This window comes from Macrobrachium rosenbergii, chromosome 12 (genome assembly GCF_040412425.1).
Source record: "Macrobrachium rosenbergii isolate ZJJX-2024 chromosome 12, ASM4041242v1, whole genome shotgun sequence".
Classification (NCBI taxonomy): domain Eukaryota; kingdom Metazoa; phylum Arthropoda; class Malacostraca; order Decapoda; family Palaemonidae; genus Macrobrachium; species Macrobrachium rosenbergii.
In genome coordinates this window covers 33,852,802-33,875,239 of record NC_089752.1, presented here as the reverse complement: position 1 = coordinate 33,875,239, position 22,438 = coordinate 33,852,802, and the positions used below count along the sequence as shown (strand labels likewise).

The window sequence follows — 22,438 nt, the reverse complement described above, 5'->3', positions numbered from 1 at the left end:
TTGGTGATATTCTAGAAGGTAGCACAGACCATCTTTTCGGCGACTGTCGTGCTGTTTATTCAATGGTTTTGTAAAGTTTAGTGATGAGGGTTTGTAGCTGTGTGTGTTTTTTTTTTAATGTACCACAAGTTACAGCTGCAATATTGTTTTTCGTAGTTGTCCATAAAAAAAACTCACCAAATCCCGACGTCAGATTTCTAAACTTAACTACAGTTACTAGTACTAGCTAGCGATTATCAAATCTTTAAAAAAATTTCATATTGAATAAAAAGAAATTTTTGACGCACGGCTTGATCAAGGAAAAGTTCTTAACAGAATATTAAGAAAAACAAACATTAGTGGTCACTGTTCAAGTGAAGTCTCGGGCAGCTGAAGCTGGATTTCCTGACAAAAGATAGTTAACAAATGCCTATTGTACTGTAGTACTAATGACTAAGAAACAATAAACATTAAAACGTAAAGTGGAAGTCAGAGACCTCTGTTAATCTGTGTAGCACGCATATCTTACGGATTTATGGAGGAGATAAGTTTTTGATAAGTAAGGAAGTTGTGCTTTAGAAATAATAATTAGAGAACGTGTAAAAAATACGGAAACATCTCTGGTAACTCTATATTCAGATAGTTTTATGAATATTGACTCGAATCGAAAGTCAATCGAAGTTTTTGGCTTTTAAGATTTTTATGATGCCTAGGTATTGACCCATATCCAGTCAACGCCAATACTATATTTTAAAAGCAAACATTTTATTTTCAGCTCGACCGAATTAATTTTTTAACCTAGCTCGAGTGTTTATGGGAGGTGGAAAGGTTTTTTTTTAGGAGGGCGGGTAGTGGAGCAGATGAGCCATACAATCGTTCATTTGACGATACAAGCTTGAAATTTAGCAGAAATTGTCATTGGGGGATAGACTTTAAGACAGTCGTTCTTAACCCCCAGGGTCGCGACCCAAATTTGGGTCGCCAAACCATTTCAATGGGTCCCCAAGGATCACAACTTTATGGGCCTATTTCCCTAATACACTTATTATAATTATTATTATTTTTAGAGAAAATATTGTATTAAGAATATATAATTCATTTATATCTAAGCAGAACATTATAGAGACAGAACATGTAATTGAAGTCGGAAATCTTCCCAACGCAGACACTTGCCTTTTAAATTTAACGGCCGTTGAATGGCAGGGATGGAGGAAATCGCATAATTAAATAAAAAGAAAATGTTTATGGTGGCATGGGTCGCCATGGTTAATTTGGAAAAGATTTTGGGTCACTGCCACTGCTTTAAGAAAAAAGTGCTAGCCATCGAAGTTCCCTTAGGTGGCCATTTTCCAAGATGGCCGCCATATGACAATTATCGTAAAAAATGTCAATATATTTTTGTATAAATAGCCAAAGTTCAATCATTATTTGGGTAAATTAGGGGGTTCTTTGCCATAAAATTGTAGGCTTTACTTGGGAGAACAGTCCTTGGCATTCAGTAGTCCAATTTGTCGGCCATTTTCCAAGATGGCCGCCAGGTAAGCCTAATATGCAAAATAATCTAATTTTCTTGGTACTTCTACATATTTGTCCATATAAACTTGATTTCTTTAAGTGATAAATATACTAACTCATTATTAACTGTGTCCAACATTGAAAATTATGATTATGTATATACAGTATTGGCGTCTATTCTCCTTCTATCACTGTTGAACATGACAAGGGCAGCTACAGAGTGCAGTACAGTCTAATCCTGTGTTTTTACAGTATGTGTGCACCTTCCACCACAGTCCGTCTTGCATCCACATTAAGTCAATTCCCGGCAGCATTTAGAAATCGGTTCAAGTGTGGTCCACAATTCTCCAATTGTCATCCTCTTTCATCCAACCCCACCTAGAAGACATTGAAATTCTGGATCACATTTAACACATCGTCCCCAAAATTTTACCTGCCTGATAGGCTGCTCTTTTTGCATGTTCCCTTAGTGCAGTTTTAGTTGGCAGGATTAAGTCATATGACCTCTGCTTCCGGGCAAGGAGATCAAGTCTTGCCACGTCTACTGATGAGGTCTTGCTAGACCTGTCATACATTAGCACTACAAATTGCCCCAGTACTACACTCTCACCTAACTGTCCTAATATTTTCAATGTGCTAATCCCATTCTCATGAAGCTTGTCAAATAATTTTCTTTTTCTTGTTTTGGCAAACACTTTCGTCCCGACATATATGGGAAAAGGTGTTTCACGGTGTTTTGCATGCCTGAGGGTTTTTGATCCTTCAGTATACTTAGAGTAGCAGTTGTACTGTAAAAGTTGTGCAGTAGCAACACCTGACAATACAACACCATTGTCCAGATGGGACGTCATGTCAACACCATGCGCAATGCTGTAACAGAATTTCGCCAGTGTCTTTTCTGAACGCTAGAACATCACGCCCTTTCCTATGGGCCTCAAGCTCAGTGATACTAGAGAGTAACTGCTCTTTTAACCTGGTGGTATTGACGTCTGGGGATCTGGGGAGTCTACACCTAGTTGTTGTAACCGGCGCTTGTATAGGGAAGCTAGGCCAGCAAGTCTGAATATTACAGGTGCTGTTTCTGTATTAGTAATCTGGCTATCAATGATGCAGGTAACAAGTTCAGAAAAAGCCACAGGATATAACTCTTTCCATTGATCATGGCGATTCTCCTCTTGCTTTATCCCATTAAGATGTGCTCTCTCTGAGTTGTATAAGTCTGCCAAGCATTGTGGGTGATACTTCAGTTCTTGAGCAACAACATCAGCACTTAACTTTGAGCTTTCATTCAGTTGCATTGTCATTGCTTGTCTTAAATTTAATATTTCATCCTCTTCTTCACACAAAAAGCATTGTACTTTTGGAGGGTCTGAGGTTCTTGATCTCTTTCCACGGTTTTCTTCTGTGTCTGATGTACTGAGTCACTGTTCTCTTCTGTGCTCCTTTCAAATTGGTATTGTTAAGCAAAAGTCTGCAGCTGTTATGGTATTTTGCTTTATTTCGTATCATTGCAGTTTCTATGCCTTCTCCATCATCTAACCGTGCTGGATCAAATGATATTGGCATAGCAATAAGAGCATGAAACAATTGTACATTTTCTGCAAGATTAACATGTCCAGCAGAGTTCCGTTTCCTCTGAAATAAGCTAAGAGGTGAAATTAGCGTTTCATCACTTTTGACCTCTTGACAAATACAATATTTACTCCAGTCAGTTTGCATTTTTGGTTTGGCATCCATGATAAGATACTTTGAACTTAAGTACAGCTGGCTAAGGGTATATCCTTTTACCATCTTTGCTCACTTTCATGTATGGGATGGAGTTAGGTTCAAGCTGTTGCCCTACACCTAACCCGATCGTTCATCCAACATCATTTAAACGTCGTGCGATCTGTACACCATCCGGATAATGTTAAAGCCCCCTGTCTAATTTCTTTGGGGCTGATTAGATATCATTTGGTATACTAAACTTGCAGTTCAGCTGATATTGAACCTCACGCTGCATTTCACAGCAGTGTGCCCTGGTAGTGAGCGACAGACACTCTCTTGGCTGTACCTCCATAGTTTAATTTTATAATTTTCCTTCTCATATATGAATAGTTTTTACTCTGATACTGAGCTTTATTTGCCCAAAGCAACTGGTTTTTTGGTGCCAAAACCTTCCGTTTGCCCCACTGCTGTCTGCGGAAACCCCCCCACCCCCTGCCTCAGGAACAGTAGTGTTGACTTGACTGGAAGATTGGCTCTGTAGTTTGCACCCCTTTCGGACATTATATAGACAGAAAGAGCTTATTCTCTCTGCCTTCCCTTCATTAGTAGCCTTTTTTAGTAGCAGGGTTGGAAATAAATGGATAGAGATCGGCGTTTTTATGGTATATGGCTGTTTTTGGTGTGCTGGCGGCCATATTGGAATTTTTGATGGCTAGCACTTTTCTCAGTAAGTGACGTATAGAGTATATTCACGCCAAATTTCACGTTTCTCTCGTCAAATGAGCGATTCTGGCCAAAAATCACATTAAGCTGTTCCACTATGGGAAGGGGGCCTTGTCGAGTTGTGAAGAGGATGAATGGCTCGAGTTAGTTCCCAAGTAGTTTTTCCACACACTTGAAAATTGGAAGAGTGGCAACTACTGGAGCCATTTCCTTAGAGAAAACAGTGAAAAATGTGTGGTGTTTGCATGAATATATATAAAACAGAAGCATTATAAACCTATGCCTTATGTGATGAGGTAAAAAAAAAAAATAGCACAGATGATACCGTCTCTTATATTTATCTTAAAAACCCGTTGTTTTGGTTAATATTCGACATTTTTTCTAGCCAGAGTCGAGGCATCAATCCTGTTTTGCAGCACATATCGTGTTTTTTTTTCTAGTACTGTATATTGACATTACTCAAAGAGTAAACGTTTTTAACAGGTAGTTAGTTCATAAGTACTGTACTGTACTGTACAGTCTGGTGCTTTAGCCAGGTGAGAGGTATTTGGATAAGTATTAACGTTCCTTCTACATTTGTTGAATGAGAAGAGGAATGTGCAAAATTAAATAGAATAGCTTATGTCAAAATCTTTTTCAGTGGTAGTGTAGAGGGCAACACTATCATTGAAGTTTGCGTCTGAACTAGACCGTTGGAATTATTTTAAAAAACGGCACATCTTGAGTTAAGTTGGCGCAACTTTTGGACGAGAAACTTAAAGGGATAATACCATTGTTTTTACCAATTCTGATCACTATTCATATTTCAGTCGAAAGTAGATGCTTCCTCGAGGTTTATTGCGAAAATTAACCGTCTGAATAAAAACATTAAGGAAGGAAGTGCTCCTAAGAAGGACTGAATCTGGTGACGAAAATCCCCTCTTACAGGAACTCCATGCTTGCTTACTGTAGCAATGATTGTTATGGCCTGTTGGGAGGAAAACACTGGATAGGTGGCATAATAGAGATATTGGCAAGGAGAGTTTTTAACACCTAGAGGGTTCATCACACTGCTGATGAGTAGAGGACAAAACTCATCCGATCTGCGGAAATGAACTGAGTTTCTCAATAAATATATAGATATTCTTCCATTTCAGGCCTGTGTATCAAAAATCACAATATCTTAGGAACTAATTTGTACGATGCAGCGGAGAAAGATTATTTTCACTATATGAATCCACGCTGATGAGAAATCCAAAGGTGAGATGGGAGTGCTTAAACCACTTCAGGTATCAAGCTCTGACTTTTCTACACAGACATACTCGAATCGACTTGTAGTTCCAACATGAATCAAGGAAAGCATTGTGTTGTTTTAAAAGATTACAAAATTACAACAACATATCGTGGAACAGAAAAATCATAAATTTATTTTGTAGAAAAGAAATTCTGACCAAAACTTTAGGCTGTTCACACACGCGAAGGAAAATGGGCCGCCGAATTCCCGTGTACGTTTTAGACTTACCTTGGGTATCCAAAATGATCACTCTTTTATGAGTTGGGGTCCCAGAATTGGCGTCATGTGGCAGGATTATTTTGATATTTTGCCCTTTCATTTTTGGATTATAACTCCTTCCATTCTTCTGAATAATTTTTTCTTTCGTGCGTTCAAGGTCTGTTTCACAAAACCAGATGAGCAAGGGCTGCAAGTAGGGTCCAGGCTCCGAGGAGATCCTGAAAATCGTTCATGGTTTAGACAGAGCCGTTGCCTTCATCATGGACGAACTAGAGGAGAGGAAATTAATTGATACAGGTAAAGGATGATGATCTACTGAAAATAATTCATCCCCAATATTTAAGATGAATAGCTAAGCTTGGACATCTGACAAAAGATGAGTATATTATTTAAAAAGTAGATAACCCTGAGGTGCAATTACTGATATTTGAACGATGAACTGTAGATAAGCGTAATTCACCTTTAGTACTAAAGAGACCTGACATACTTCAAGTGTGCTGGGGGGGAAATGCTACCTAAAACTATAGTTTAATGAAGGAAATAGAAATGAAAACAATAATTTGCTAAATAAAAATTACTTAGCAAGTAGACCCATTAATAGTTTATTTTCTTAATAAATGCTCAAGAAGCTCAACATGCTTCGATGTTTAAACATTTTAGGAGAAATAGAGGGGTGGGGGCGGGGCGAGGGGAGAGCCATAATTAAATATCCCTCCTGATTAACCAACACGTCTTTCATACCCAACTGTGAACGTGAAGTATACTGTCAAGGTCGACAATTTGCCTCGATGCCTCTCTCACTGTGAAGATCACAGACCAAGCGGAGGAGTCGCGCACTTTTACATCAACGAGGAAAATATTTAAGGGGCAAAGAAACACTCAAGATGTTATCTGTTTGTTGTTAGAAGTAATTAAAATTTCAGGATATCAGTGGTGTCCTATATGGAATCATGCATAATTAAAAGGTTCTACTGCACAAGTAGGAAGACGTTAATGACATATTGGTGCGAGAAGCTTCGATATAAAGAGCAGATATTTAAGAAAATTACAAGCTATAGCTGATAATAAAAGGCGCGGATGAGGGCCGATGAAGGGACATTCAAAAGCAAGCATAGAACATATATATATATATATATATATATATATATATATATATATATATATATATATATATATATATATATATATATATATATAGAACCACCAATTAGCAGTTCCCCAGTTTCCTGCCGGTCGACCATTTCTCGAACTTTTTTAATCCACCTCCATAGAGGTTGTCTTAACGTACTCGTATCACCGCCTGATTCTCTCTCCGGCCAATTACAGAATTGCGAAAGTATTCTGTTACGGTCTTCCTCTATTATTAATTTTACAGTCGGTGATCAGACTACGTACTATGCTACAGTTCACCGAGAAGGCTATTTATGTGATTATGACTGATACATCAAGGACTAACATGCACTCATCTTTCTTCATTCATATACAATAGGCTTTTATTGTTTTTACTGAATATATCCTACGTCAGGATGATCAGAACGAACGACTACAACCTCTTTGAACAGAACAATGCGGAGGGGACTCTAGATGTGATGGCTGGGTGCTCTCATCACCATGCTAAACAGCCATATCCACATGCAACTAAAGCTGGAGAAACTGAATTGTAGAGAAAAGTAGAGAACAGAAACACATTCTCAAGATTATATTCATATGCGTTTGTAATAACTTTGCGATTTATTTACACTTTTTGGATACGTTGATCACTGCAACCCCTGGGTCCATGGCAGAAATAAATAATTGGTGGGGATGGAGCTCAGTTAAATGTAACCGATTTCGAAAAATGTTCACATATGAGCTCGAGAAGATTTACATCCCTCTTCGCGCCAGTTAAGTGTAGGTTAGGTCAGTTTCACCGTAACTTAACGTGTGTGGGTTCGAATCCCACGAAGGGAAGTATGGCTTGTAGTAGTAAGGTTCCCCAAAAACTGTGAACTCGCGAAGTTAAGAGGTCATTGTGTGTATTTAAAAATAAAAATCGTATCTGGTGTCAGTGCCTAGTAAATTCCGATTATATTCATGTTTAGATAGTTTTGGAGCTAGTGTTTTGATCCGGTAACCGTCAATGAAGAAATCTGGCACTGGCACAGACGTACTCCTGACTTAATGCAGAGCCCATTACCAGGTAACCAGGCTCATGCATCATGAGCGTCAGTTTCAACAGACAGGCTAGTTCCACGTATGCTATACAATGTATAAAAGCGTATTTTTTAATATCGCATGTAGCAACGCAGTGACTGAGTATAAGTAGTAAATAGAAAATCAGTTTCTCCCCTGAAGCAGCAAAGAAATTTATTTCATGGTCTCTTAAGCCCCTTAGCTTCAGCTTGAGAATAAAGGCTGCTCATAGGAGCAATAGGCGGTGATGGATGGACAAAGCCTGCCTAGACTAATGTGACAAACGCAGCAACTGGAGAGGCACTGCCAGCGAAGAGCATGCCCAAACTACGATGGAATAATGACAATGATAAAATTCATAATAACAGTAGTATGTAAACTAATTATTCTTTTAAATGAAAAAATTAGCATGCCTGCCCATCTCTGGGAAATTAAATTCATACATGGCTGAGGTTGATCTGCATATGTTAATACGACATTTGTGATGATTGTACGGAATATGATGTACGTGACTTAGCCTGCTTCCCTTGAAACTGGCTGTTTTCTGGGTACAATAAGCCAGCCTCCATGCCTCAGCATTTGTTATTTCACATAGTATTGAGCATCTCATCTACACTTGGTTTAGGTAACAATATTAGTATTTCCCTGATACCTGCCTGTCTCATTATTTCTTGCCCACGGATCAAAAACAATACATTGTACTGCCTACCGCATTCCAAGCACATTCAATTTTTCTTCGTTGTTTACGTTTTCTGCTTCTGATCTAGGCTACTTATTCTTGACAAACCATTCTGTTTTTTCATGAAGCTTCTGTCCTACATCGCTTGTTCTAATTTATTCTTAGCGTCATTCTCCGAACCAATTCGGCTGCACTACCTGTAATGTCACTCGCATAGATTCTCCAGTTTGTCTATTTTTGATCTTTTTTTTTAATCAAAAGCATTATTATTTACTAAGCATAAAAAACATTCTCTCATATTATATGATAACCTGATCCTTACTTTATCTTTCATAAACTCTGGTTGTTAGTTTAAAATTTTTAATAAACAAACCAAATTCGAGGTTTCATAATAGTAGTCTAAGTTGTTTTTTTTTTAATTCTCGTTATTACAACAAGGTGTATAACCAGGTCTCGAGGATACCAGGAGTATCTGCCAATATGAGGATAACTGCACTTCGACGGAAATCACGTTCCAGACATTCTTTAGTCGTAGATGAAGGTAAGTCATAACTGCGAGTCTATTATCCATTTGTCCAGTCTTCTGCATAATATTCTCACGCTCATAGTTTACTTTGCTTCCTCTCTTTCACTTCTTCACTCATAGTCATTGTCACCCCTTGTAATGGTCTGTGCCGTCCGGCTTGTCCGCTAGATGACTCTTCTTGTACTGTAGAGAAGATACGATACCAGAGTACGATACCGAATGGCTCGAAACTCGATAGACTCTGATTAAGTACTTTTTCTCTGTACTATTTATTTACAGTAAGATTTTCCATTTTAAAAGTTTGGTCAGCGTAATTATTTCGGAATTTTAATTCTTCATTCTTCTTCTTCTTCTTCTTTTAACGTGGTTTTTTTCCCATTTTTGTATGGGGTAAGCACGATGCCTTCTTCTGAAGGACTTTTGATTTGGCTTTGGGGTAAACTTGTGGTCTCGATCGGCTGCCCTGCCTGACATCGCTTAGATCCCGGTAGCGTATGTTTCATGTATCATACCCGACCCAACGCCCTTCTTCCCAGCAGCGAGAAGTTATTGCGCGGGTATGGCGAGAGTTCGAGACGTGTGAGATGTTTGTTATGTTTTTAGAAGGTGTTGTAGTGGCTTTGTTCATGGGACATAAATTTTTATCCATCGACCTCCGTTGTATCTTAGGCTCTATAAAGGGTTTTATTTGAAATCTTGTTTAAAATATTGATAATCGAGCAGTTATACAGTTCAGTGAATGGCAGTTACAAAATTTTCCTTTCATCAGCCCACCAATCAGCACACACACACACATATATACTGTATATATGGTGTGTGTGTATAGGTATGTATGTATTTATAGAGAAAATATCAAATGAGATTGCTATTTTTTTTTTTTTTTACCAATCTTCACCACTCTACAAAATTTTGTACTTTCATTTCACTTTACTAATGAAAAGCCACTTTCGTAACTATTAAGTAAGTTATTTCCCTTAAATGCAAAATCTCAAGGAATGTTGGCTGAGTAAAAAAATGTTTACGAACAAAAGTTTAAAAATAAATCAGGGATGCGCAACGCGAACAATGGGGCTCGGATTATGATTAGCATCGATGCACTTGATGGATTTTGTGTAGCGGTAAACTAAAGCTCTTTCTTTTTAGGCAGTTGCGAAGAACGGTGATTATTCATCCTTTTTATCTACTGTATCTGCTTGTCTTGCAGTGCAACATAGAAACTGAGCACTAGCATTTATTTTTTTCAATTTGATTAAGATCTAAGTCAAACATCTGAAAAGACTGTTTACAGTATATGCTTTCAAGATGAGTTTGAACCATCTGGTAAGACGTGATCATGTCTCCTTTATGTTTAAAAGGAGCGTTTGCATGCCTGACACTATTTTTATTATTTTTTTTTTTTTTTAAGGAACACCACGGGTTAGAATGAATGCATCATAATTTTAAGTTTCATATAGAGGTTCTAATTAATTTTTAACTCATACTGTTGTATAATTCCTGCTCCAGTCCTATATTTGCAATGCTATATTTGTGCAGCTTCTTATTAGAGGAGCAGTAGGAAAAGAATGTTTTCAACATTGGAATACTTTGAAACATAAAAGATTTTGCCCCAGGGGACGTCATATTGCTGTGCTCGTTAATCGCATAAAGGACACAAATACTTTGAGGTCCATTCAACTTCAAGTTCCTTGAAAATCAACTGCCTTTTAAAGATCCGTATTTTCAGGGCTCTGTATTCATGTTTATCAGTAGGCTATAATTTATTGAAAATTACCTCTCATTAGGCTTGGCCTCGAATAGGCAAGTTCTACCTCCAAGGAGATTCAAGTCAAGAGGATCCCATGGTCTGGGTACTCGTCTGGACAGCATGAAGGGAATATTTTTTGTCAAAGGACCAGGTAACGTCGAGAGCAGAGAAGCAAACTGGAAAAAGTAGTAAACTAACGTTAAGACGCCTAGTTTAAAATGTATGGGTTTATTTACCCAGGCGGAAGGATTTGCCAGAGATTAAAGGATTTTCCAAAGGAACAATGATTGGCACCCATCACCTTATGAGTTTAGAGAGTGGTTCCCTTTTCTGTTTCCAGCAATGACATTGAGATTAAGTTCCTAGACCTATTTCCTTAACCACAATGACTGATATTTGAGATTGTCTTGCTAGACCTACATCCTAATCCACTTTGGCTGCTACCACTCTAGTTTTGAATCGTTTGGTCTTTCTGAGAATCGAACTGAGGCTTCTCGGATTGCAAGTGTCTCCTGATATATACGTGTCAATGTGCATGCATGAGCTTGTGCTTTCAATTGCAATGTTTTAAGCGTCCACTGTATTTCTTAGCTTCTCAGAGTGGCGTGGTGATCGACCTCATCAATTTAGTAGACGTTTATTTGGTCATCACCTCGGTACTTGGCGTTACTCATTTGCCAAATAATGGAATATGGGTCCATGTGGAACCAGCCTTCATGGGTTCATGTTATCCTAATGTTTTGTGTTTGTTAGAGAAAAGGGCTGTGAGACTCTGAAGGTTACGGTGAAATCATCAAGGAAAGATTTGTACGAAAATATTTTACTATAGCAATATGTGGAACAGAATTCCAATTTCCACATCAGGGGGAGTACCGAAAGTGACAGTTTCACCTCTGGTTACTCGTATGTATTCAATAGAAACAAGGAAAACACAATTCCATCGTCGTTTGCATGCTCTCTGCTCTCTCTCTCTCTCTCTCTCTCTCTCTCTCTCTCTCTCACACACACACACACACACACACACACACACATATATATATATGTATATATATATATATATATATATATATATATATATATATATATATATATATATACATATATACAGTATATATATATACATATATATATGTATATGTATATCTACATATATTGTTGCGTTGATAGCTAGATGGCTGACTATGATTAAGGCGTTTATCTCTCTCACTCACTCACTCACTCACTCCCACTCTTTGTTTGCATAAATATAAAAACATGCATGTGATCGTAATCATACATACAGTATACAAATAGTAGAATACTAATAATTTATTCATTTAATTTACACGTACGCACACACTTCTCACAATGTAAACACATCCACTATATATATATATATATATATATATATATATATATATATATATATATATATATATATATATATATATATATATATATATATATATATAATGCTACAAGAAGTTGCTGCACAGCCGACCATTAATTTGTCCTTAGTTATCGAGAGTAGAATCGTCGCTGCATAGCCGATCCCAGTTGACCTAGATATCAAAACAATTAAAGCTATCAACAGTTTGATCTGTCTCTTTCCTTTACCTGAAACAGACATTTAGAGGGCATGGTCAAAAAGGGCGAGGATGAGAGGCTGAGTGCCACTCCCTTAAGCAGCTTAGCCCAACTAAGCTGCTTAAAACAACCATTCTAAAAGCAGATTAAGCTGGCTGAATTGTCTTTCCACAGGATACCTGGGAAGCTACAAGCAAATGGCCGGAACCCCTGGAAAACAATACATCTTTTGCACACGGTCACCAGACTCAACAAATCTCTGCACACGGTCCATACTCAGCAGAGGTCTTAAAAATGGACAGGACAGGAGAAATCTTTGCAGTTAGCTGGAGAAATCGTATATGCGTGAGAGGTGCTGAGAGACTCCTTCCCCCACTTCCCCCTGTCCATCTCTACAGTCATCCTCGAGTGGATCATCCAAGTGATGGTGTGCCGTGCCATACATGTGATTGTCCTTCGTCATTCTTCACCCGAGACCCATTTCCCCTAAGGTAAAGTACGAGTGAAGACTTTTCAGTCACGATAGTTTGCCATTAGAAGTGTTTATTGAGTGCCAGTATGCTACCTCTATCCTTGTGTCATTTTATCCAGTGCCCTTGCCAATGTTCTGTGTTCCACTGTAAAGGGTTCATTCATTCCTCGAGTCCTTGGCACCATCATTGCAGCCTCGAGTCATTGGATGCGTTATATTTTCCTTTTACTGGCGTGTAATGTTGACCTCTCTATTGCAGAGGGCCTTTGCTGTGGACTCATCTTGGACTGTGCCTTACCATCATTCAAGACTTCAGTAGAAAGATCTTCAGGAGTTGCAAACCTCCTAATAATTAATTTAACCATTTTCCTTTTGATTCCTTTTGTAAATATAATTACTTAATTTAACCAAAGTGTTTACGTAACATTCCCTCATGAAGCAGAGCCCTAAGCTCATTGAACCATCCCCATTTTTCTTTTCCTTTCACGATTTCCCTTAACGTAAAGTCAGATCTCCAAGGCCAACTTGAAGAAAGATCCGTTGCCGGCCTGTAAACCATTGTACGAATCTAGGAATCCAGGGAAATGCATAAAAATGGCGACCTTCCCATAGATCTTGTTTAGCAGTTGCATTTTCCCCTCTATTGTTGCTTTGTTGCATTTGCAACTCGCCAAATCAGCGATTAGCAAAGCTAAGCTGGGTGCGAGACAAATTCCGAACCTGGTACCAAGAGCACAGACACAGAGAGTTCCATGTAAGTAATGTGTTTATCTTAGCAATTTTTTTTTTTTTTATTTTATAATTGTGACTGTTCCTAGAGAATTAGGAATAGGGAGGGACACATGTACCCACTGAGAGAAAAGAACCGCCTTATTAGATTTGTTAATACATGCCTTTCAGGATAGATAGTCAGGAAATAACCAGTGCTAACCAATTTTGTTTCGAGGAATAGTGCGAAAGAAATTCCTGTGTTAAATTCTTTGCCATTTTTGTTTCGAGGAATAGTGCGAAAGAAATTCCTCTGTGTTAAATTCTCTGCCATTTTCGTTTCAAGGAATAGTGCGAAAGAAATTCTTCTGTGTTAAATTTAACTTCGCAGTTCGGAATAGTGAATTACTTAGGCACGGATGAACTCCCCCGTGGGGTAAGATCAGCTTGCACTGCTGAAATACTCTTTCTCAGTTTAGCTAAAATTCGAATTAGGTGTTAGGAAAGTGAAATTTGAACTCGCTTCTAGGGAAAAATTACAAGGTAATTTTTACTATTGTCTGCTCATCCTGGGAAATTCCCTGCAGTCAGGAGACCAGACAGTATTTGTAAACAGAAGGGTTCATTCAACCAGGGTCTAAAAATAACCCACAGCGGTGTAAGCCAGACAACCTTCACCCCCCGCCCTTCCCCGCACACCTATAAAGATTGTGTCCCTATAAAGATTGTTCCTACCTGGGCCACTCTCAGCAAAAATTTATTTTTTTTTTTTCCCCATTAGTAACTTCCAAGTCCTCTGGGACAAATCCTATTTTCAAGTCTTATGAGACCAATCCAATTTCTCAGTCCTACGGGACGGATCCCAATTCCAAGTCTTACGAGACTCCACTAAATTCTACGTCGTACGAGGTGAGAATTTCCAAGTCCTATGGGCAAACCAAATTCCAAGTCTTACGAGACTCCACCAAATTCCATGCCTTACAAGGCGAGAATTTCCAAGTCCTACGGGCAAACCAAATTCCAAGTCTTACGAGACTCCACTAAATTCTACGTCGTACGAGGTGGGAATTTCCAAGTCCTACGGGCAAATCCAATTCCAAGACTTACGAGACTCCACCAAATTCCACGTCTTACGAGGCGAGAATTTCCAGGTCCTACGGGCAAATCCAATCCCACGTTCTACGCGACGCCCATCCAAATCAACGTCCTTCGTGACGCCCATCCAAACCCACGTCCTACAAGACACCCATCTCCTGGTTCCCGGTCCCATTTAATTTTTTTTCTTATCTTTAGAAGGAACTGCCAACTAAGTTTGACAAAATGGCTAACATTCAGAGCCCAGCGCAATGAGGACTTTAAGTTATTCATGGAGGTAGGAAAAGATATGGGAATGTCGGGGCAAGAGTTACGGGACTGGGTCCAGGGACAAAAAAAGTTAAGTATACCTTAGTTTTACCAGACCACTCAGCTGATTAACAGCTCTCCTAGGGCTGGCCTGAAGGATTAGACTTATTTTACGTGGCTAAGAACCAATTGGTTACTTAGCAACGGGACCACTAGATGCTGCAATGAGAGAAAGAGAGGCAGAAAGAATTGCCCAGGAGAAGAGAGAGAAGATGGAGAGGCAAGAGAGAGCAAAAAGAGAGGAGATAGAGTGGCAAGAGAGGGAGAAAGAGAGGATCGTCCAGGAGAAGAGAGAGGAGATAGAACGGCAAGAGAGAGCGAAAAGAGAGGAGACAGAGCGGCAAGAGATAGCAAAAAGAGAGGAGATGGAGAGGCAAGAGAGAGAGAGAGAGAATCGCCCAGGAGAAGAGAGAGGAGATAGAGAGGCAAGAGAGAGAGAAGGAGAGGCAGGAGAAAGAGAAAGAGAGAGACGAGTGAGAACGGCAGCACGCCCATGACCTCCAGAAGTTAGAATGGCAGAATGCCAACCCCTCCCCCCCGCCTCCTGCAGCGGGAATGAGTGCCCTCAGCCAAGCTCACTCGTTTATGCCAAAATGGACAGGGCAGAACCCAAAGTATGGCTTGAGAGGGTCGAAAGAGTCCTGGAGTGCTGCACCCTCTACCCTGCTGAATTCTCCCTTGTTCTCACTAAATTCCTGGGAGGAAAGGCACGTGTTGCCTACCACGCCCTTTTGGCAGAGGATAGGGGAAACTGGGAAGCCATATGCCAAGTGGTTACCAAGGCCTACGAGATTACCCCTGAGCAGTGGAGGAGGCGTTGGAGAGAGCAGACAAGAGAAGCAGGCCAGACTTGGTCAGACTGGGCATACCATTCCGAGCAGGCATTAGCAAAATGGCTCGAGTCTGAAGGGGCCACTAGCGCTGCAGAGGTACTTGAGAAATTTAAATTTGAGCATTTCTTACGCTATGCCCCTCCTGCCCTTGCCACGCATGTAGTAGAAAAAGCCCCTGCAATGCTTACCAAGTGTTGCCAAATAGCAGACAAGTGGGAGACCCACCACCCTCAGGAGGGATCCATGTGGCGGAAGTTATATCCCCCGCCCTTCCTCGAAGGATCAGCTCCCCCTAAGGTTGGACCCCCTGGCAAGCCCCTATCTTGCCATTATTGTAAAAAGATGGGGCATTCCACTGATCAGTGCCGCAGCTGGCCCAAGGCTAGCTCTCATCCCCTTCCGAAGACATCACAGATGCCTCCTGCTACTGGCCCCTGATTGCCGCCTGCAGCGGGCACCACCCCCCAACAGGATTTCCGCCATGAGACATGCCGCCATTGCGGAAAACGGGGATATTACTCCTCCACCTACAAGCATTGCCCTCGTTACAACCGGCCGAAGACAGTAGGCACCGTAACTTGCCCTAAACAGCCCACTAGGTGGATTGGGCTTGAGTCCGTGAGGGTCGCGCCTCCGGACTGGTCCAGTCCTCCCCGGAATCTAGAATACATAATAGACACCGGGTCGAAAGTTAGCCTAATAGTGCGTAGAGAAGTCCCCCCTGGAGCCGTCATTCGGGAAGATGAACGGATGACGGTCTTCTGGGTAAATGGTGATAGGAAGGACCCTCCGACGGTCCGCTTGAGGGTCACCACAGGCGATGACTCTTGAGAGAGGGAACACATTTTCGGTGTAGCCAAGATGCTTCCTGCTGGGAAGCCCCTCCTTCTGGGACAAGATCTTATCCAAAGGAGGGATCCCTCCATCCCGCTCCTCTGCCTAAAGCCCTCCGAGCCCACGGTCGCCCCACAGCCTCCCCGACGACAGCAGGAGGATCTGCTTCCCCCTGGACTGTCTCTAGGATTGATCCCGTGGCTCCAGGAACCAACCCCTGCCCCTAAGGAAGCCGGAAATACTCCAGCCCCTACCACTCTCATCACCGGAGCAGCAGCTGCCCTGCCCTCCCTCGTGAGGGAGAGGTTAATCGAGGAGCAAAAGGCGGACGCCTCAGTCAGCCACCTCTGCAGCGAGGCCGCCACCAGCGAGGATGCCCTTACTGATTTGATGAAAGACTCTTTCCTGCTGGAAGACGATCTCCTATGCAAAGTAACCCGGGGCCGAGCAAGCCATCCCAGGTGCGCCATAAACTCGTGGTAGTCCCCCAGACTCTGCAGAAAGATGTTTGGCACATGACAGCATCGGCAGGCACTTCGTTGTCGCTCGCACCGCTCGTGCCATCGAAAGTAAGTTCCACCGGCCCGGCATCCGGAAAAGCGTAAATCAATTCGTTGCCTCCTGCCCTACATACCAAGTGGCAGGAAACCCAAGCGAGCTAGTACCCAGGGCCCCCCTCAGGAATATCCCCTCTGCCGGCGTCCCCTTCAGGGACGTCGTCATTGACCATTTCACCCCACAGGGGTAGATGAAAAGTAAATCGGGGAATGCCCATTGCCTTACCATCATTGACTGCTTCACGCGATATCTGGAGGCAATTCCGGTCAGGAGCGAAAGCTCGAAAAATGCAGTAAAGGCCCTGGTAAAATTCTTTTGTAGATTCAGGTTCCCTGCCACTATACAAACCGATCAGGGTCGACACTTTATGCCAAAAGAATTCCGTGACAGCATGGCCAGCCACGGAATCTTCACTCAATGCCCTGTCACCCCGAGAGTCAAGGAATCATCGAGGGATTCCACCAATCACTCTCCATGACGCTCAAAAACTTGGAGCACGAGGGAGGTGGCTCGTGGGAGGACAACCTTCCGTACGCCCTTTTTGCTGCCTGCCACGCTCCCTCTGAAACCATTGGGTATAGCCCCCTTCGAGCTATTGTACGCCCATTCCACCTGGGCACCGTTCAATATATTATATGACGCATGGGCGGACCCCGCTCACGCGGATTGGGCGGAAGAATTGCCAGTCATCCAGAAAAACCTTCAGGCAGCTTGGGCAGTAGTATAAGAGGTGCGAACAGGTGGGCATGTACTGCTGGTTTATTAGGAAAGCAGGCCGCTTATAAAGCGGCGTGTGGACGTCATACAAAGGCATACAATAGGATACAGGTGACCCGAGGTCAATTGTTCTTAATGTGACACAGGACAGGTAAATACAAAGAACATGAAAAGTTAGTTAAATTACAAGAACTGACACAACAGTACTCTGACACCTGTACAAAGTAAACAGGCATAAATAAATCAGTAATAGATACATATTTACAGAGATAAAAATGTGGCTGTTTAGCTTGACCTAGGCTTGTAGGAAGGCACCGTAGAAAATGGAGCGGGGACTTTACAATACTCCCCCCCGGCAAGACGTGGGTAACGTCCGATCAATCCAGGTATCTGCTGGGCCGTTGGAGAGTGCCGCGGCTCCGCAAGGTCAGCGGGGGGGTTGCGGTGTGAGTGGGAGCGGTTGGCTGTGGCACTGCCAGGGTGCTTCCAGGGGTGGCCACACGACTTTCTTTTGGGTTGGGCTGGCTGCTGGGGCGACGGTCTCTGCAGAGAGCACTGCACAGTATCATCGACGACTTCCTCCAACAGGGCGGGCTTGAGGCGGTCAACAGACACCCAGTCGTCTTTCCCGTGCATGGCCAGCCAAAATGCTTTGGTGTTCCGCTCCGGCACGAGGAAGTGCCCCTTGTAGGGTCTGGTTAAGGGCGGGCGGACGGCAGGGGGCAAACTTCCCGACCGTGTCACGGAGCCTCTGGACTGACAGGTTGTGGTGATCTCCCGTGATGAGTTCGCCCAGGACTAAGAGGGGCTCCCCGTAGACTTTCTCTGCTGCGGACGGGTTGCCGTTGGCTCTGGGTGTGGTCCTCAGCCCAAGGAGGACCCAAGGCAGCTGGTACTTCCAATTCTCGGCGGTGCAGCAGGCCATGAGGGATGCCTTCAGGGACCTGTGGAATCTTTCCACCAATCCGTTGGCTGCAGGGTTGTAGGCGGTGGTGGTGTGGTGAGAGGCCCCCAGCAGGCGTGCCAGGGCGGACCACAGCTCAGATAGGAAAGCAGGGCACTTGTCGGTGGTTATGTGGTCCGGGACACCGAACCAGCTGATCCAGCTGGAGAGAAGGGCCTCGGCTCACGCACTGGCGGTGGCTTCTTGCATGGGCATCGCTTCAGGCCACCTGAAGCAGCTTAGCCCAACTAAGCTGTTTAAAACAACCATTCTAAAGGCAGATTAAGCTGGCCGAATTGTCTTTCCGCATGATACCTGGGAAGCTACAAGCAGATGGCTGGAATACCTGGGAAATGACATCTTTTGCACACGGTCCATACTCCCATACTCGGCAGAAGTCTTAAAAAGGGACAGGACAGGAGAAATCTTTGCAGTTGGCCAGAGAAATCGTACGCGCGTGAGAGGTGCTGAGGGGTCCCTCCCCACCCTTCCCCCCTGTCCACACCAAACTCCAGACTTGTTACCGTCCCTACAGTCATCCTCGAGTGGATCGTCCAAGTGATAGTGTGCCGTGCCATACGTGTGATTGTCCTTCGTCATTCTTCGCCCAAGACCCACTTCCCCTAAGGTAAAGTACGAGTGAAGACTTTTCAGTCACGATAGTTTGCCATTAGAAGTGTTTATTGAGTGCCAGTACTCTACCTCTATCCTTGTGCCATTTTCTCCAGTGCCCTTGCCAATGTTCTGTGTTCCAGTGTAAAGTGTTCATTCATACCTCGAGTCCTTGGCACCATCATTGCAGCCTCGAGTCATTGGATGTGTTATATTTTCCTTTTACTGGCGTGTAATGTTGACCTCTCTATTGCAGAGGGCCTTTGCTGTGGGCTCATCTTGGACTGTGCCTTGCCATCATTCAAGACTTCAGTAGAAAGATCTTCAGGAGTTGCAAGCCTCCTAATAATTCATTTAACCATTTTCCTTTTGATTCCTTTTGTAAATATAATTACTTAATTTAACCAAAGTGTTTATGCAACATTCCCTCATGAAGCAGAGCCCTAAGCTCATTGAATCATCCCCATTTTTCTTTTCTTTTTATGATTTCCCTTAACGTAAAGTCAGATCTCCAAGGCCAACTTGAAGAAAGATCCGTTGCCGCCATGTAAACCATTGTACGAAACTAGAAATCTAGGGAAATACATACACACACACACACACACATATATGGATGTTTATATTGAGAGAAGATTACGCGTACGTGTAAATTAAATGAATAGATTATTAGTATTTTACTATGTGCATACTGTATGTATGATTACGATCACATGCATGCGTTTATGTTTATGCAAACAAAGAGAGAGAGGGAGTGAGTGAGATGAACGCCTTAATCATAGTCAGCCATCTAGCTTATCAGCGCAACAAATTCTTCCTCCAAGTACGGTGTACTGTGCGAGTCAACTGTAAAGTCACAAAACGCCGAGACTTGTGTTGATACCATCTACAATGTGGCAAGCAACCTGTGAATCGCAACATGTGTTCACAAGTGCATGCCACTAATCGAGGATATTGTGTGTATAGCATAGTAGGCATACCCCAAGATTTAACAAGTCTTGGCACTGTGAATGAGCCACTGACGGCACGAGAACTATTTTTATTTCCGGCTTCCAATTTGACATTCAAGTTCGCTAGCTTGAGTCTCTCCCGCGCGCTGTCGACGCAACAGTCATTCTTCCTTAGTAGCTTGAAGCGAGTGGTTGGGCGATAACTCTGCTAAAAAAGTTCCTTTTTCTTTTCGTTCATTCAGCGAGCACTTTGGGTTTTTTTCTTCGTCTTTTCTTCTTTTACGGCCCGAGCTTAGTGACAACCTGTGACGCAAACCGCCAATTGTGAGACTATTAGCAGCATCTGTTGTGTTTTTATTGTGAACTGGTGTCAGTACTGCTGAAGATAAAGAAATAAATTTTAGAATTTATACTTGTACCCAACTGTGTTGTGCAGATATAGTCTTAATAGATACAAGTGTTCTGAGTGATACATCCCACGCATATGTCTGGAAAGTATATTAGTCCATCGAAATACTTCTGAAATTTTGAATCCATTGTGAAAGTTTACCATCTTAGCGAGAGGAAGAGAGGCCCTTACAAAAAATATATTGATATCTTATGACACCTGATATAAAACAAGATATAATTTAGTATTCAGTAAAGAGACAAAACTGTTCTTACACACCCTCAATAATCTGAGAGAGAGAGAGAGAGAGAGAGAGAGAGAGAGAGAATATGTAAGATGACTGTGTCACATAGTCAAACAAATCAAAACACATACACACACGCACACATACGCAAACACACAAACACACACACATACATATATATATGTGTATATGTATATATATATATATATATATATATATATATATATATATATATATATATATATATATATATATATATATATACACATATACACACAAATCATTCAAGTGGAAAGGAATGCACCCGTGACAAGACTCTCGTTGCAAATTTCAGATACGAATTAAAATGAGCTCGTCCTTATTAGTGTCGTGGGTTCTCCTGGGGGTGATCTCAGCCTCCGTCCTCCAGGTTTGTCACTCATCGCCCGAAGGTGAATCCGTGTTGAAGGATGACAAACCCAAGCTGCTCTACATACTCTTAGATGGGTATGTAATCCTCCTGTGTTAGCAGTAGCTGTAGATGTTGTTGCTGTAGTGTAGTGTTGTGAGTTGTTGATGCTGTCCTTTTTGTCAAGAAATCCGTAACAAATAAAACAAACCCTATCTATTTGACGACATTTATTAGGCTCTTAGTGAAGGTAGTGGATGTTTTATTTGGTTCAGCAAAAATGCAAAAAATTATAGTTAAATAATTAGAGTAATAATTAAAGTAATATCTGAAAATAGTGGCACACATTGCTCAAGTTTTCATTAAACGTCTGAGAATTACTAAATAATTTTAAACTACAGGTGTATGTACTCAATATTTAAATAATCCCATCCATTATTAACTTTACTAGTATTATTTGATATATTTTCTCTTTATAGTTAGTTTACCCTCCTCAACACATTTTAGTTATTTCTAGTAAGCATCAGTTTCTTTTCCCATACTGGTTATATTTTTATATAACACTCTCCATCGATCACTTAGTCCGGCTTATAACATATGACACTAAGATCTTGTTTTCAAAAGAGCTAACAAAATTTCAAATATAAACAAGAGGTATTTTCCCTTTCAGACAACATCAAAGTTTATAGACTCCATCCATTTAAAATTCATATGTGGCTTCAGGCTAGAGGTCATTAATATCCTTTTACAGAACTTCAACTGCTTTCAAGATTTAATCCGTTGCATTTCAGGTTTCGGTGGGACTACCTGGAGATGTATAGGGAGGACGCCTTACCAGCTTTCAACCAATTCGTGAAGGAGGGAGTGAGGGCTCGGTGGGCCACTTCCGTCTATCCGTCGTTGTCATATCCTGCTCAGATAACCTTGTCTACAGGTATGTTGGCAGTTTTCGAGTGTTTTCAGGTATGCTAGCTGTTTTCGAGTGCCTACAGGTATGCTGGCAGGTTTCGAGTATTTTCAGGTATGCTAGCTATTCTCGAGTGTCTATAGGTATGCTGGCAGTTTTTGAGTGTCTACAACCAGCATACCTGTAGACACTCGAAAACTGCCATCATACCTGTAGAAACTCGAAAACAACCAGGTATGCTGGTTGTTTTCGAGTGTCTACAGGTATGATGGTAGTTTTCATGTGTCTACAGGTATGCTGGTTGTTTTCGAGTGACTACAGGTATGCTGGCTGTTTTCAAGTATCTGCAGGTATGCTGGCAGTTTTCGAGCATCTTCAGG

General features: G+C 41.7%; 1 protein-coding gene across 4 annotated transcripts in view; it reads left to right on the top strand.

Annotated features, from left to right (window-relative positions):
* Nucleotides 1-22,438, top strand: part of LOC136843618 (glycerophosphocholine cholinephosphodiesterase ENPP6-like) — a 40,474-nt gene that overhangs the window by 735 nt on the left and 17,301 nt on the right. Inside the window, exons 2-4 of one of the 4 annotated variants that reach the window (XM_067112156.1) lie at nt 8,706-8,808; nt 21,098-21,249; nt 21,943-22,085. In XM_067112156.1, coding sequence (XP_066968257.1) covers nt 8,803-8,808; nt 21,098-21,249; nt 21,943-22,085 — 301 coding nt within the window. In that variant the 5' untranslated portion in view covers nt 8,706-8,802. Of the gene's footprint in view, nt 1-8,705; nt 8,809-20,213; nt 20,456-21,097; nt 21,250-21,942; nt 22,086-22,438 lie in introns of those variants that run through there. The other 3 variants (XM_067112160.1, XM_067112158.1, XM_067112159.1) reach the window with 3 other exon arrangements.